The sequence below is a fragment of the Osmerus eperlanus genome, chromosome 1, assembly GCF_963692335.1.
Source record: "Osmerus eperlanus chromosome 1, fOsmEpe2.1, whole genome shotgun sequence".
Classification (NCBI taxonomy): Eukaryota; Metazoa; Chordata; class Actinopteri; order Osmeriformes; family Osmeridae; genus Osmerus; species Osmerus eperlanus.
Genome location: NC_085018.1, coordinates 12,687,145 through 12,704,949, shown reverse-complemented (window position 1 = coordinate 12,704,949; position 17,805 = coordinate 12,687,145). Strand labels below are relative to the sequence as shown.

The 17,805-nt window shown below is 48.7% G+C and overlaps 1 protein-coding gene across 8 annotated transcripts in view; it reads right to left on the bottom strand.

Annotated features, from left to right (window-relative positions):
• Window positions 1–17,805, bottom strand: part of kaznb (kazrin, periplakin interacting protein b) — a 66,990-nt gene that overhangs the window by 13,477 nt on the left and 35,708 nt on the right. For 5 of the 8 annotated variants that reach the window (XR_009930395.1, XM_062460593.1, XM_062460594.1 and 2 more), the window contains one exon: window positions 6,386–6,487. The exons of 1 other annotated variant lie outside the window; for it this stretch is intronic. Coding sequence is in view for 6 of the 7 variants with exons in the window: in XM_062460593.1 (XP_062316577.1) it covers window positions 6,386–6,487 (102 nt within the window). In the remaining variant the exon portion in view is untranslated. Of the gene's footprint in view, window positions 1–5,071; window positions 5,834–6,385; window positions 6,488–17,612; window positions 17,764–17,805 lie in introns of those variants that run through there. 2 more of the 8 variants (XM_062460597.1, XM_062460598.1) reach the window with 2 other exon arrangements.

Here is a 17,805-nt window from a genome sequence, read left to right as displayed (position 1 = left end):
TATTGTATTTATCTTTTTCTAAAGAATTGCACTGATTATGTATATTCACTGTACTGATTTTGTATATCCACATACTTATTGACAACTTTATTATATAAGTATGTTTGTACTTATACTTACCGTAGTATATATACTAAGTATAATATTATTTTGCTTGAGGCAAGAGAACTTACAGCGAATAATTGGCAACGAGATTGGCAAGCCATCACAAACACGTACGTGCATCATTTGCATACATTTCCATTTCTTAACACCTTCCACCATAATCGGTGCTCGAACAACGGCACCTAACAGCAACATTGACCTTTTATAAACTATCAATGAATTGTGTTGTTCAGATGTAAATTTATAGTGAAATGTGTCTACATATACAGGATATAATATAAATAACCTACTACCTAGCACTATAAAAACCAAGTAATCACTTGTGGAAATGAACAGTTCCCATGTCAGCAGTCAGATAAAACCTGCATATCATGTTTTGTTGAAATTATAGGAAAATGTATATGCCATGATGTATGCTGTTATCATTATAAAATCATCAAGAGTTGGGCCTCAATTGATTTGATTTCATTGGTCGAGCCTTAGTAGGGGGCAAGATAATCTCACAATATGTTCCAAAGTCTTTCAATCCTTGGATTACCAGTTGATTGTAAATTCCCACAATAATCTGTCGGCAGAAAGCAGAGAGGCAGACGGCTGAGAGTGTTTTGGTTCCTTCTATGAGTCCATGTTGCTCGTCAGTATTTTTCCCAGGTTGTGTGCGTGTCTCCTGGTGGCCTGGCATCTGTCTGCCACTCTGGCACACTCAGTCATGGTAGGGGACCCGAGGGAACAGAGTAAGGAGGGTTTAAAACACTGCTCAGCAGAGAGATCACTGGAGTCATTCAAAGGCCAAGCCACTACATCAACCCCCAGGTCACTGCAATAGTACATCTGACTTTGGAAATCAGACTGTAGTACATCTGACTGGCCCTGTGTTACTCAGGCCGAACCCCCCAGAACACTGAAGGACATCGAGGAACACAGCAGAATACCGCCGGAGACAGCAGAGCACTGCAGAACATCATGGAACATCGTGGAACACAGCAGAATACCGCCGGTGACAGCAGCGCACACAGAACACCGCAGAACACACCTGAGCTCAAAACACCATGACAACGATGCCAGTGTCATAACAACATTCCCTATGATTAGCCGTTATGTCTAATGAACACCTCCAGGAGTGACACATGACGAGGGTGAGGTTGGAGCTGCTAACCACACTGCCTCCAACTGTTAGATCCAATCCTTGTCAAGAGGAGACCTGTTCCGGTACAGTCAGCATACCTTGATCTCATGGCCACCTGTACAGCAGGTCCAAGGTTCTCTGTGAGACCAGAAACAGGAGAGAAGCTACTGTCAGCTGGACAGGTGACTGGGTCATGAATAATACAACTGTCGCCACCCAGATGAGTTCAATCTATGATGAGTGGACTCATCATAGATTACATATAGGTCTCCTGGTGGCACTTGACTCAACACTTCCCCATAGAATCACTGCAAACAGTGTGTCTGGAAAACAAAGAAAATAAAAACTACAAGGACATATTAAAGAATAGTAAAAAGACTCCAGTCTTACAGTGTTGTACTGTTCAAAACCCTGTCATTTTTATTTTATTTTACAGCGACATTATCGTGTGCACACATGCACATAGTATTAACATATTAACTTGCTGATAAGCCATTTCTTCAGTTTGATTCATTTAGTGTTTTTATTACTATGTTTTATGAGGTTGGGGTGCCTGCAGTGAGGTAGTAGAGACTGGGGATCGTTATGAATAAATTACATCCAGCTTTGAGTTTGCTTCCGGCTGCAGAGCAGCTGTGTCTCATGCATAAACACACTCTTAGATACAGTATATTTACTCCCCCAGTCGCGGAGGAGCTGGGAGTGAACCAGCCCGGGTGTGCCTGCTGTCTCTGACAGTGTGTTTGTTTTCTTATTGATATTTGATGTGATATTTGATATTTGATGTGTGCAGTCTGTGACAAGTGGGTTTGTGTGTGTTTGTGCGTATGTGTGTGATGACTGCGTGTGTGTGTGTATCTGCTGAGCTCTGGCCTGTGGTAATGACCATGTAGAGATGATCAGGAGATGACAAGGGTCCGCTGGGGGTCCGTCTTCAACCCCATAAAGCAGATATTAGCCATGATGTTCGGCTGGTGTGTGTGTTGGTGTGTGTGTCTCATACACCTTTTTCACTATCACCTCCAGTCACTCTAGGAACCCCAAATGAACATCTGGTAAGAGAAGCAGCTTCTGAAAGGACATGTTGTAATCTCAGTTCCAACCCAAAAGAGCATCGCCTATACAACTCAAGACAAAAGCGTGACCTGAATAAGGGGCCTTATATAAGAGGATAACATTGAATCCACATGAAATGCAGGACACAACCAAACAAACACACAAACACACAAACACACAAACACACATACACACATACACACGAAGGAGATTTTTTGTTACAAAAAAGCAAACGCTTCATTCAGTCAATAGCCCTCCCGATTCTCCGGTGGAGCAACACAGATTAGAAACAGTGGTTGTAAACATTCCCAGAAAAGCTATATTAAGAATGTGTGTGTGTTTGTGTGTGTGTGTGTGAAAGCAAAAGACAAGCTGTGCTGCAGGATAAAAGCATACTGTAGTTTGTTGTAAACAGCAGACCCTCATCATATTCAGACCCAGGGACTAGTTGTCTCATATTTTACACGGTAACATAAGGAAAAGGAGATGGAAGGTAAGTGGTTGAAAGCAGTCAAACAAGGCTCTACCCTTTCCAGAGATACGACTGAGCACCACCTGTATGAGGCATGGAGGTCGGCTCAATTTTCCCACACAGGATTCACGCATTCAACTCTACAGTCCGTGCTGGTAGAATGACCTTATTCTATAATAATGCATGGAAGGGCTTTATTTGATCATGTCTCACTACAAGCACCAAGATGCACTTAACCACAACATCCTCACTGCTATGCCAACTGGCCGGAGAAGCAGGTGCCACAGGTGCATTATGGTATTTGTAGTGCCTGTGTTTGCGTGCCTGCGTCGGCATCAGGGGCTGCCTTTCTGTGTGTCTGTGTGTGTGTGTGTGTGTGTGTGTTTGTATCCACAGAGACCAGCTGCCATTAATTAATTACTCAGAGTTTACGTTTCATGTGAGGTCAGTGAGAGGATGCCAGCAGGAGATAGCTGTAATGGATTCACACGTTTATGGGCAGATTATGCTCCATGCCAGTGCTATGTCAGTGTGACACTAGAGACGACCTGCCGCAGAGGCACTGGTTCCACTCCGGAGAGGGGCGCATCACAAGCCAACAAGTACATGGAGTTCCACAGAGTGGCAAGAGGAAACGCAGTGCGTTAATGCGTCCGCACACTCAGTGCCGATGGTAGCAGATAATCAACAGTGTTCACCACTTAACAAGACACTTTGAGCCAAAGTGACAGAAGAGTCATTGTATGTCGTGAGTGAATGTAATCCCAGAGGGACTCTGACTCACAGACTCTCTCATAACGCTGTGCTCGGACCACTGCAGGAGCACATCCATACAGTGACTGGGACTAGGCAGATCCACACTCCATGTTGAGGGATCCTGGTTAAGGAAGGGCGTACGTGTGAGGGTGTGTGTGGGTGCGTGTGGGGGTGTATTTCTGGGTCTGTCTGTATGTGTGTGTGTGGAGTGTGGAACTAGCCCCGATAGTGACATCTGGCACCACAATTCAGTTTGGTCAAATTCATTATCTTTCGTAATTTGGAGACAGAGAGAGGGAGGAAAGAGAGAGAGAGAGAGAGAGAGAGAGAGAGAGAGAGAGAGAGAGAGAGAGAGAGAGAGAGAGAGAGAGAGAGAGAGAGAGAGAGAGAGAACCTCTGGGTATGGACTAGTTCAGTCACGCTACATAGCCATTGGGATCAGCTCTGCCTCATCCCCTCAAATACCATCAGCCTACACACACACACACACACACACGCACGCACACACACACACACCCACACACACCCACACCAATTCCATTTCAGTGGGATACAGTTAAGTCGAAACCAAACCAGTTTAGGACATTTAGTCAAACAGAGTAAATCATGTTATAAAACAGTCTGGATGTGGACAATCAGTGCTCCAGCAGGGACAGTTAGGACACTGCTAGAATCACACTGACCCAGACAAGGCTGTAGAGGTTGTGACTATATTGGTACTATCTTACCCCTTCAAAAAAAGGGCCAAACTTTGGCTTCAACACCGCTTCAGCTCAAAACCATTGGCAGAAAGAAGAGTATAAACTATCAGATTTAAATTGATTTAGTTTGATTCTGAATGGATTGATTTGAAAATGAATGTGACCTGACCTGTTACATTAGGCCTCGACCATTGGTAATCCCTCTAGATTACTGCCCTTTGTCTGATTATGTCCAGAATATGCTTTAAATTCACTGAGCTGCCCATGTACTGTAAATATCCACACAATATCCTGTCAACAGTCAAACCTCACATACAGTACTTAATCTGTCAGATTACCAGATTGATACAGATTGACAAATCCACATTTTAAATGTAGGTCAATATCCAGTATATACACACTAAAAAATACTTTCTGATTGTAGATGGAATATCAAAGTGAACACTGGTATTGGAGCTGCTGGACATTCTAGTCTCTGTGGTACAAAAAACAACAAATCCATAGATCAGTGACATGTTCATGGCTACTACCAGAAGAGGTTTGAATTCTGAACTCTTCCGTACTCATTCAGATTCCACAGAATCAGCAGAAACATGGACAGTGTTAACAAACACATAGACATGCAACAACATTCTAATTACAGTATGTCCCCCCACCTAAACACACATACACACACACCTCTTCCCCACTAGCCAAATACACCACCTGTTTTTTAATCTTGGGTATCTACAGTAAACACACATCTCTCTCTGCAACTAGCTCTCCCCTCTTTCATATCCTCTCTCTCTCTCTCTCTCTCTCTCTCTCTCTCTCTCTCTCTCTCTCTCTCTCTCTCTCTTTGTCTCTGTGACTCACCGGGGTCCCCCTCCTCCTTGTCGGACCTCATGTCCTCCTCGGTGCACGCTCCGTAGGGCTCCACGGTCAGCGCCGGTGTGTGTTCTCATGGTTGGCAGACATAACTCTCACACACACACACAAACACTCAGGGAAACTCCAAAGTCAGCCAGCGTACTCAGTCAATCGCTCCTAGCTCTACATACTGGCTCCACCCAGCCAGATAACCAGGAATTGGTCTCTCGCGAGGGGGTTGTCTCTCCCTGGCTCTCTCTCTCCACCTCTCTATCTACAGGAACACACCTATTGGCAGTTTCCATTCCAGCCTTTCTGCTTCCACCCTTAGCCCCTCCTTCCTGTAACCCCTCCTAGCTGGACAATGACGCTCATTCTTTCCTAACACACACCCACAAACAGGTTGTAGCTGCTGCCTCAGGTGTTTAACCAGGTAAGATATGTACTCTAGCTCCACCTGATGGCAAACAGCTGCAAGTCACTCCAGAGGACATGGCGAATCCACCTCATGCGTACAATCCTTCACACACTCACCGCTTCTACCATGCTCTACAAGAAAGGCCTCAGAAGTTGTTTAGCGTGAAGTCACTGAAACAGGCTACAGGATAATCAAACCAGTGGTTTATCCAGGAGCGAGAGCGAGACACCGTCAGATGCTAGAGCTTAGCCTCATGTTATCAAAGACATGACAACTTACCTGACTGACATACCATCTATCAAAGGACACTTTGCCCTGAAACTGTCCAAACATCACACACCACCTAGTCTGTCTGCTCGTGTACTGCAGCTGTCTGTCCATCCGTCATCGTTTTGTTTCTCTATCAGATGGTTTTCCTTCCCGGTGTCAATGTGGATGGCAACACCCAGCGGCAAACTACAGTAAGCCTGCAGGCTGCTGCCTTGCTGCCTTGACTTGGACTCAGTCCAGCTGGAAAGACTGGAATGTTGGTAGTTAGGACAGACCCTGAGTAAGGGATGCAAGAGCAATGGAAATGAGGAGCAGGGAAGTGATGGGAGAGAGCAGAGACGGTGAGAGAGAAAAAATGCCAAGAGCCATCAATCTTGGGGGGGGGGGGGGGGGGGGGGGACAGAAAGGAAATAAATGAGAGGACTGAAGGGAGGAGGTATGGAGTGAGGGACGCATGGACTTCCAGGCAGATCAGATCTGAGGGAGGCGTAGCGTTCATCCAGCTGGACTGATTCTGTTTGGACAATATGTCATCACCATGGCTGCAGCTGCATGTATTCACGAGGTGGATGCGCCTCACCCCCTCACCCCTTCAACCCCCTCACCCCCTCACCTGCCCCCCCCCCAGCTACCTTTGTCAAGGGAGGAGTCAGGAGTGCTGAAGTCCATCAGGCTGGAGATCTCTGTCTGGTAACACATGCCTGTCAGCTTCTGTCTGTGGTGAAGCGCCGGGTCTGCCAGAGAAACACAACAACACAGGGGGATACATGAGATCAGAGCAGAGCGGCGGAACAATGAAGCACACTCAGGCTCGGCTGCTCGTACGACGGGCTCCGTTGGCCAGGCTCATCTCATGCCACTCTCCTCCTCTCTCTCGCACTCATTCCTTATTTCGCTCCTAGATTGCCGTGTTTTAAATTAGAGCCTAACCAGAGGTATTGGAGCCAGCCCTCATTACCATCCCCCCCTTACCTCATCTCCTCCCCTCTTCCACCTACCCATTACCCGCCTCCTCCTCCTACCTATTACACTCCTCATCTTCCTCGTCCTCCTCCTCCTCCACCCCCTTTCCTCATGGTTTTAATTCACTGCCTATGAGAGACTATAAAAATACACATTTTTTTTTCCACAAAGTGAAAGCAGCCATATCCCTGTAGAGCCATAGCTGTTTTCTGAAGCAGACCCCAAACAGCGAGGTTTGAAAATCAAAAAATCCTCTAAAGGTAGCTCTGCGTCCCTGGTATTGATTGGAGGTATTCTCATTACCATTTCAAGGCCAGTCACATACAATTACTGCTGCACAGTATTGGGCTAGACAGATGAATGGAAATCTATGTAAGAGCTGCCAAACATTGTACACTGTTCTACAATCTACATACAAAATAGTATTTTGTCCAACAGGATATATTTCTTATCACATGGCAAGATAACTTTCATTCCCCGCCTTGCTCCTTATGAGAAAACTATGTAAGATTCACAAGAATGTGCCACTAAGAAATGCTGCAGAGCCAAGGGGATGCTCCAAAAACCTCCCTTAACATTTCAGAACCAGACAGACTGTGGGGTAACCCTGGACACCATCCTCAGCAGACTCTGGAGGTCAAAGGTTGTTGGAGATGCCAGTGTCTGGGACAACACCGGAAAATATGATGTCACTTTGACCCCTACCATAGGTTGGATTCCTCTGTTCTTCTGATTCATCAACCTCTCCAACCACATTTAATGACTAAATATATTACAATGAAAAATTGCCATTAAAACCTTCATATCAAAATATATCTCACCGTGAACATTTTTACGATGATAATTCTCTGTGAAAATTAAAGAGGGACCTTTTCTCCCCTCGGGCAAGGAGACAGACGTGACTGCTTAGCGAGGGTAAATATCCCAGTTCTTCATGTAATCTGCCCAGCAGTTACACTAGCCCACACAGCCCCCAGGAAACATAGAAATGACACTCATAGATCCAGCATGTCCCTAGTTACGTAACCACAGACAATAGGAGTATGATACGAGAAACTCTGCGGTGTGCTATTTCTTGTAAATGAGAAAAATGTTGGTTTGTCCTTTGAGCGTTCATTGTCAAACTGCAGGACTTTGGCTGCCTGGCATAATCATGCAGTTCACTTACAGCACCAAGCTGCAAGGTATAATAAAAACGGGTCTATTGTTGAATTTTGTCATTTGAAATTGTCATGGAAATTGTTTCCACCATAACTGCTCTCCTTTGGGATTTAAATAAATGATTTTATTTGTTCATTTGAGTAGACGAGGCTATAAGCAAGTAAATGTTGTTTTCCATCTAAATGCGATTTCCCGGTAATATCACACGGAATAGATTATGCATTTTATGGTTAATATGCTGGTTTGTCTTCTGCCTTTTCGGAAAACAATGGATTTTGTTCCCTCAGGGGGTTCAAACCCCACTTTCTCAAACATCCAACCCCGGTCTACCACCAGACCCAGGAGACATCAGTTTGGTCTGGAGACGATTAGTGAGCATCCAAATTCGTAGCCACCCCATAAAGCAGACTTGGTCCCACAGCACTTTTGCATCCAACACAACAGTGTTTCTACACGTCTGCTCTAAACTGTCCTTATCGTGGACATAGAAAGGCTTCAGAAGTCTTTATAGCCTGTCCATCTGACCCCACCTCTGGTTCTGTCAGCAGCCGGCGCTGTTCCTTCTCTAGGAGAGTCAGGCTCGGTCAACCTCCAGGCCAGGCCACAGAATGCTGACAGGGCAGAAATAGAGTGCCCAGATCTCACACGTTCACCGGCCAGCACAGCCCAGCACAGCACAGCCCAGCCCAGCACAGCACAGCACAACCCAGCCCAGCACAGCCCAGTGTAGCACAGCCCAGCACAGCCCAGCACAACCCAGCCCAGCACAGCCCAGCCTAGCCTAGCCCAGCCCAGAACAGCTCAGTACTGTTCTGCAACCACCTCTACCATTAGCCCACCCAGCATCCCAAGGCAGTGATGCATCGCTACAAATCACCTCTGTGACTGGGACTGTTGAGAAATCAAACATTATTGCAAAGATATACATTTACAGACACTCTATTCAAACTTGAGGCACCCTGACAAACTGCATTGAAATATGTCAGTTTCATCTTTTAATCACACCTCGTTCGACGGATGGTGCATTGATGAGATAATGGGATGTGATTATCAGCAGTAAATGATATCCCTCAGCCAAAAGGACTGGTCTTCGCTCTTCTCTTTCCTTCAGGAGAAGTGAGAGACAACCTTTTCCTTAGTGGCCAACTCCAAATCAGTCTCCTTGTCACATCTAAGGCTGTATGCTGCCACACATCTTAATTATGGGGCTTCAACACCCAGCCCAAACATCATAACAGCAACAGTCATTCCTCTCCACCCTGGCCTGCCTGACTGCCTGAGGCTCAGCCCTGGCTGTCTATTCATCTGGATTTATGATCACAGGTGACAGCAGCCATCGACTGGTGCTGCGTTCACAGAGCATTAGCTCTGGGCGATTGGCTGCCTCAAGGCTACTGTGATCCACAGGCCCAAGATGCAGACAGCACTGTGGCACTAAGAGTTGTCACACACAAACTCACACACTCACACACACACACACACACACACTCACACACACACACACACACACACACACACACACACACACACACACACACACACACACACACACACACACTCACACACACACACACACTCACACACACACACACACACACACACACACACTCACACACACACACACACTCACACACACACACACACACACACACACACACACACACACACTCCCACAACAGGCTCCTTCAGGGATACATTCATTAGCTTTATGAGAGAAAAACAGAGGAGAGTTGAGTGTTGGCGGTGATGAGGCCAGGGCCGCTCAATTCTGGGGCTATTGTAGAACCCCACAGGCATGTTAGACCGAGGCAGGATTTGAAAGCAGGTTGGAGGAGACTGAACCTCTGCTAGATGAGTGCTGGGTTGTCTGTAGCGTTTCATTCTCCCGTTCGAATCATTTCTGTTTACCATGGCAACACATGCAACCATAGCACTGAAGAACCGTCCACATCGCACAGTCCGTCGGCTGGTTTTTCAGATTCTTCAGTCACAGGAGGGAGGGGCTTCTCTCATCGTCAGCATACATCATAAACAGCAGAAACATGACGAGGCTAAATGTGAACGTCAGCCCTGTTTGATACCCTGGGCTCATGTGGGCTTGAGGGAGATCAAAGGCTGGCCACTGAGCTGCCAAACTGGAGGCAAGGAGGCTACAGTCTATAGCTGAGCTTACACTATCTGGTCGACACAAGGACTATCTGATGGACACTATTGATCTCATCCCCAAAGCTGGCTGTGGGCTGTGGAGAGCTTGCTTCTGAGCCCGCCTAAAAACAAGGATTATGTACCGTGAATCACAGACTAACGTGTCAAACAGAGTCTCTTTGATGAGTAGAACCCAGACTTTTGATTGGCCGATGTCAATAACTCATCATCTGTTGCTGAGGGGCGTATTGCCCTTCCCGTTAGGACGAACAGACAGTTCCCCGCTACTGGACAAGCTTTAATGGCCTCGCCAACCTGAGTCATGAGATAATGATGCTGTCCCTCAGGTGGACAGCAGCTCGACCCTAAATCTCAGAGAGGCCCCAGAGGTGCACGGCTGAACTTTCAGTGGGTCAGCAGTCCAACAGGGAGCTTGGCCAGAAAGGTCATTGGAACTTGACATTTTAATGTCTTCTCCCTTAGTGGGCTTGAGTGTGAGGAGAATGTTGTACACTAATGACTTTTAACGCCAGGAAGCACCAGGGGTGATATTCAGCTCCGGGGCAATGTTTCTTCAGCGCGTATGGGAAAGGAATCTAACCAGCTGGAAGCTACTTGTGCAGTTACTTGTAAATGTGTATTGAAATTGTTGCAAGCTTTAGGGTCCTACTCATCTCATCGAAAAACACAGAACGCAGGAATAAACACTGATTAAGAGAGAAACTATGACGAACCATTACAGACCACATAGTACATCATGCACACGCACACACACACACGCACACACACACTCATCACGGCTGATGGTCTTGGTCACAGCTGGGCTAGTCCCTCTCTTCCCTCTCTCTCTCTCTCTCTCTCTCTCTCTCTCTCTCTCTCTCTCTCTCTCTCTCTCTCTCTCTCTCTCTCTCTCTCTCTCTCTTCATCACAATGACCCGAAAGCTTTACTGGACCTGCCCCAAGATGAGGGCGGATTTAAAACCAAGATTAAGAGTGAAAATCTGTCTGGAAAAAATCCAGCACAGACCCAACCAGAGTACAAATCCCCTTCTTCCTCCCTGGCCAGCTCAGCCCGGATCTTCTGGTGCCAGAGCTCTGTCCTCTCAGCTGGAGAGAGGGCGCCGAGGTTGGGATGAAGGCAGGACCGGCTGGTCATCAGGGAGGGTCAGCATGGCTCCCTCCTCTTTAGTATGCTGTCAGTGTGGAGGGACATTTGGAGAGCGCGAGTGCCTTTCTGACCCTCTGTCCCTGAGGCGTATGCTGATTACTGTACTGGCCTGGTTGTCACACATAACACCAACCCCCCGCCCCCCGCCCTTATTCCCTCAACCCCAGCCCTCAGTTTCTCTTGGCCCAGCCCAGCTGCCTCAAACCCCCTCACTGGGTTCCTCTAACCCCCTTCTGCAGCCCTTCTAACGTCACCCTCTTCCCAGGACATCTGGACAGAGCTGAGAGGGAGACATCACTGTTGGCGTGTCTGGGCCACAGGACCAGACAGAGACACGCACACAGATGAACGGTTACATCTGTACTGCCATCTCCACAGACATAAACCCACAGATTATCACTCAGCTCAGGGGTACATAGTGAGGATTTCTTGCTGACACATATACAAACCCATACATAGTACAATTCAATATGTTTCAATTTGATCAATTCACGACTCTGACTCAATATCAGCAGTTCAATACCGTAGTAGCTCTATATTCTACTGCACCATAAGGCAGTAAATGGCCTCTATGGAACAGAGAGATTTTTTAATGGAAAAGTTGTATTCAGCAGTCTGAATAATTCAACACAAAGCTGTGTCTGAATGTATGTATATAAGTGCATCCTTGGTGTGTGCGCCTATCTCTGGATGACTGTGTGTGTCTGTGAACGTTTGTAAGAGCTTTGTTTAAGTAGTGCATAATATAGTGAGCTGATTAGCATCCCAGCCAACCAGCCAGTCAGCCAACCAGTCAGTCAGCCAGACAGCCAGGCAATCAGGCTGGAAAATAGGCTTTTGTGTGTCCCAGGATCCCTTCTCTGCTGGTGGAAAATCACAGCAGGAACCTCCACAATCAGCCCACATGTGGTCCACAACAACCCAATACAAGTTTCACTTGGCTTTTGCAGTACTTCCCATCAAAATCCACACACACCACACACACATCTATGAAAGTAAGACCTTTATTTACAAGGTCCACTTATTGTCCTGCAACATACATGTTTGAATCCACCTGGGCTTTACTTAATGGGGGAAATGCAGTGCCCTCACCCCAGCCCCCCTGCCCTCACCCCAGCCACCAGCCCTCACCCCAGCCACCCTGCCCTCACCCCAGCCCCCTGCCCTCACCCCAGCCCCCTGCCCTCACCCCAGTCCCCTGCCCTCACCCCAGCCCCCTGCCCTCACCCCAGCCCCCTGCCCTCACCCCAGTCCCCTGCCCTCACCCCAGCCCCCTGCCCTCACCCCAGTCCCCTGCCCTCACCCCAGCCCCCTGCCCTCACCCCAGTCCCCTGCCCTCACCCCAGTCCCCTGCCCTCACCCCAGCCCCCTGCCCTGACTCCAGCCACCTGCCCTCACCCCAGCCCCCCTGCCCTCACCCCAGCCCCCTGCCCTCACCCCAGTCCCCTGCCCTCACCCCAGCCCCCTTGCCCTCACCCCAGCCCCCTGCCCTCACCCCAGCCCCCTGCCCTCACCCCAGCCCCCTGCCCTCACCCCAGCCCCCTGCCCTCACCCCAGCCCCCCTGCCCTCACCCCAGCCCCCCTGCCCTCACCCCAGCCCAGCTGCCCTCACCCCAGCCCAGCTGCCCTCACCCCAGCCCAGCTGCCCTCACCCCAGCCCCCTGCCCTGACTCCAGCCACCTGCCCTCACCCCAGCCCCCCTGCCCTCACCCCAGCCCCCTGCCCTCACCCCAGTCCCCTGCCCTCACCCCAGCCCCCTGCCCTCACCCCAGCCCCCCTGCCCTCACCCCAGCCCCCTGCCCTCACCCCAGCCCAGCTGCCCTCACCCCAGCCCCCTCCACCTGCCCCAGCCCCCCTGCCCTCACCCCAGACCCTTCCACCAGCTCCCACTCTCCCTGCCAAGGGCCTTAACATAACAGACATTCTAATGGCCTGATACATTTGACTGGCAGCGAGTTGAATGAAGGCAACATTTATCCAAAATCAATGTTGGAGCAGGGAGCGCATAGAATACAGCAGCTGAGTTTGTTTTGCCCGAGTCAGAAACTGGGCTGCAGGCCGGGGCCTAGGAGAGGGTCAGGGTGAACTACTTCAACTGTCAATCAAGGATGTTTCAACTACAATATGTATTCTGTTTGTATTTTCATCATATCCTTCCCATCCTTGGAGAAAGTCATTTTTACCTGCAACCTTTATCCTTCAAACTTGTCTTGTGTTTTTTCTGTGTGAACTTCACACTCAAAATAAACATAATTTACCTTCTAAATGGTGAGCCAGTCAAGTACATCTAAAGTATTTGAATGGTGTTTGGTCTTTTCGCCACCGTCTCTACCATGGCTGCAATTACCAGCAGCAAAGAGGCAGCGGCAACACTTTTACAGCTAGAGAGACAGAGCTGTCAAGAACTCTGTTACCCACGCTGCACCACTCTGTACAACATAATCACTGTCTGCTCTGCTCATTGCCTGTCACCTCCCTAAACATCAGCCAGACTTGATGACTGCCATGCTTGTTAGCAACATCAATGTCTGTTCTCTCTCTCAAAATACATTCATTAAGAATTCATTGGGCCACATCCAAGGTTGTTGCACTGTAAAACCCTGTCTTCCGTTCTGAGGTAGTGTAGAGTTAGCTCATTTGTTCAAGACAGCTCAGTCAATGAACCTCTGTTTTACTAGAAACCGGCATAATCGCAAATGTTCAGAAGTTGGGCTGTGCTCCTCATAGGGCTGGTGTGATGAGCAGAGTGACATCCCTCTCCCTGTGCTGTGAGTGTGTTTCTCCCTGAGGCAGCTAGCTGTCGGTCTGGACTGGTCCCCGAGGCCAGAGCCTCGCCTGGGGGCAAGGCTGCAACTCCATGGCCCACAGCTCAGCTTCATTCTAATTGACAGATACCTTTGTGAGGCTCCTCTGGACGATGACAGATTTGATTGGAAGCAGATTTCTCCAGGCGTGCAGACAGGCCGTCTTCACCCAACACTCGAAGGCAGCTGGCCATGCTCAGATAACTCACTTTACACCATAACTCACTCTGAAAAGCTTAAGAAGACGCTCATTCAACACGGTTGAGCAGATGCCTTCGAAGTTTGTGAAAAGTATGTGTAGAGGAACAGATTGTAAGACTCTTTTTTGAATAAAGGCAGAATTCACAAACTGAGAACATGGGCCATGGTAGCCTGGAGCAGGTGTGCACTGTATACTTTCTCAGAACTAATTGGGAGATTCTAGACAGATGGGGTTTAAATACCATCCATTCTGTTTGGCTTCATCAAGAGATCTGATCATCATCATCTCAGTCATGTGTGTGTGTTGCTCCTGTTTTAAAGCTCCATTAGTCCCTGTCTGAGATAAGACTAGATACGTACTAATCCACCAGGCTGGTGTCTGAAGACCAAAAGGGCTGGGACATGTAGTTTTACAGTACATCTGTTTTCTGCAACGGTAGATCCCTGTCTGAGTTAATGTTTAACATCAGAGGCAGCAATTTCTGTAGAACACCACAGAACCACAGATGTTCCTTTCCCATAAACCCCCACACACAGGGACACAGTAGAGCAAAATACTGTACTTGGTGAACGGTTGTTGCTAATTAACATCTTGAACAGACCCAAATATTATCCCACAAAAATCATTTTGGACAGAAAGTGTCATGTGTCACCAATTATGTTCAAATAAACAGTTGATAACACATGAAATAAATGATTTATCAACAGATTAAATAGACTTCAGAATTCAGTCAGTGTTGAAGTACTGAGTTAAGAATTCAGAACTGATCTTACGGATTGGGGCTCTAAATGTAACATCACTTCTGCTTTGACATGTCATCATATCCCCCTATCCAGGTTGCTAGGCAATGGTTGCCCGGGAAACCATAGGCTTAAACTTTAATCCCCCCCTTCTAAAGAAAGTGCTACAGAACCACAGACGAAGAAAAGTCTGGCTGGGAATAATACAGCCTGGCTGATGAGCAGAAAAGCCAAGCCTTGACTGATGTGAGCCATTAAAAGGCAGAGTTCTTAGAAGTCCTGTTCACTAACCTTCCCACCACCACCCAACTCCCAGCTCTCATTATACAGCACCAACTCCAAGTCCCTTCTCCAACCAAACTAGACAAGAGCTCTCACACTTACTAATACATCACACATTCTGTGGAACGTCTGGGAATAAACATTCAATCGCATGAACTGTACTAGAATAAAACATTCCAAACCTGACTATAATATGACTGGCTATTACTGTAACCCAAGTGGAAAAGGAATATACTTAAATCTAATTTAAATGTATTAAATGAGAGCATACAATTTAATTCGATTGGAACTGGAAGTCTACTTTAAATGCAAAGATTTTGTATATTCACATAATTATTGACACCTTTCATATTTGTAAGTAGGTTTGTACTTAAGTATATGTTTAAGCATCATATTCTTTCACGAGGGGAGTAATCATTTCTGTCAGTAAAAATGAAAAAGAAAGAACCTTCTGGTTGTTTTTCTTCCAAGAGCAGCTGGGATCTGAGCTTGATTTTGAGGTTGGTTCTAAGGCTGGTTTAGTCAGATCAGGTTGTGATGGTGAGTGTTCCCTTCTCTACACTGACAGAGCAGGAGAGATTGTTGCTCCACTTTTTTTACACCTGTAGATTTGAACTGTGCTGTGATGCAATCATAAGCTGTGTGTCGGGCCTGTTTTCACCTGTATATGCATGAATAACACTGTAAACCACATAGCAATATTGTACCATGAAAGAGAGAGGGAGGAGAGAAGAGAGAGAGAAACAAAAGAAAGGAAAGAAAAGAAAGAGAGTGTAAGAGACAGACCCAGGGGTCCTCATTCACTTCAGTCTGACTGGGGTTGTGGCCTGCACTGTGGCACCAATTGGATGAGTCATCCTCATCCTTCAATCATCCACATGGAACACACCGTCCTGCTGTAACATCGTCCTGCATTGCAATACATGTATACACATGCGCACACCAACACACAGCAGGTTGGTCCCAGGATCCCTTCTCTGCTGGTGGAAAATCACAGCAGGAACCTCCACGATCAGCCCACATGTGGTCCACAACAAGTTTCACTTGGCTTTTGCAGTACTTCCCATCAAAATCCACACACACCACAAACACATCTATGAAAGTAAGACCTTTATTTACAAGGTCCACTTATTGTCCTGCAACATACATGTTTGAATCCACCTGGGCTTTACTTAATGGGGGAAATGCAGTGCCCTCACCCCAGCCCCCTGCCCTCACCCCAGCCCCTGCCCTCACCCCAGCCCCCTGCCCTGCACCCAGCCCCCCTGCCCTCACCCCAGCCCCCTGCCCTCACCCACAGCCCCCTGCCCTCACCCCAGTCCCCTGGCCCTCACCCCAGCCCCCCTGCCCTCAACCCCAGTCCCCTGCCCTCACCCCAGTCCCCTGCCCTCACACCCAGTCCCTGCCCTCAACCCAGCCCCCCTGCCCTCACCCCAGCCCCCCTGCCCTCACCCCAGCCCCCTGCCCTCACCCCAGCCCCCTGCCCTCACCCCAGCCCCCTGCCCTCACCCAACCCCTGCCCTCACCCAGCCCCGCCTGCCCTCACCCCAGCCCCCCTGCCCTCACCTCAGTCCCTGCCCTCACCCCAGCCCCCCTGCCCTCACCCCAGCCCCCCTGCCCTCACCCCAGCCCCCTGCCTCACGCCCAGCCCTCACCCCAACCCGTCCTGCATTGCAATACATGTATACACCATGCGCACACACACACAGCAGGTGTGGCTAGTTGACGTATGGATTTTCTTGTTATGCCTGCATAGTCTCATCTACCAGCACCTCTCCTGTCTCACCTCTCCTGTCTCACCTCTCCTGTCTCACCTCTACTGTCTCACCTCTACTGTCTCACCTCCAAGCACCTCTCCTGTCTCACCTCCCAGCACCTCTCCTGTCTCACCTCTCAGCACCTCTCCTGTCTCACCTCCCAGCACCTCTCCTGTCTCACCTTCGAGCACCTCTCCTGTCTCACCTCCCAGCACCTCTCTTGTCTCACCTCCCAGCACCTCTCCTGTCTCACCTCCCAGCACCTCTCCTGTCTCACCTCCCAGCACCTCTCCTGTCTCACCTCCCAGCACCTCTCCTGTCTCACCTCCCAGCACCTCTCCTGTCTCACCTCCCAGCACCTCTCCTGTCTCACCTCCCAGCACCTCTCCTGTCTCACCTCCCAGCACCTCTCCTGTCTCACCTCCCAGCACCTCTCCTGTCTCACCTTCGAGCACCTCTCCTGTCTCACCTTCGAGCACCTCTCCTGTCTCACCTCCCAGCACCTCTCCTGTCTCACCTCCCAGCACCTCTCCTGTCTCACCTTCGAGCACCTCTCCTGTCTCACCTTCGAGCACCTCTCCTGTCTCACCTCCCAGCACCTCTCCTGTCTCACCTTCGAGCACCTCTCCTGTCTCACCTTCGAGCACCTCTCCCGACTCCACCTCCCAGGGAACACAGCTAGGCCTCTCGGTCCTCCATACCAGGGGACAGTCCATCTCTCCCTCCTCTTCCTCCTTCTCCAAATCCCTCTATCCTTCCTGTGTCGTACCCGCTCCTTCACTTTTTGCATCTGTTTGCTTGTCTCTGATGAGGGATGTGCAGACTAGACT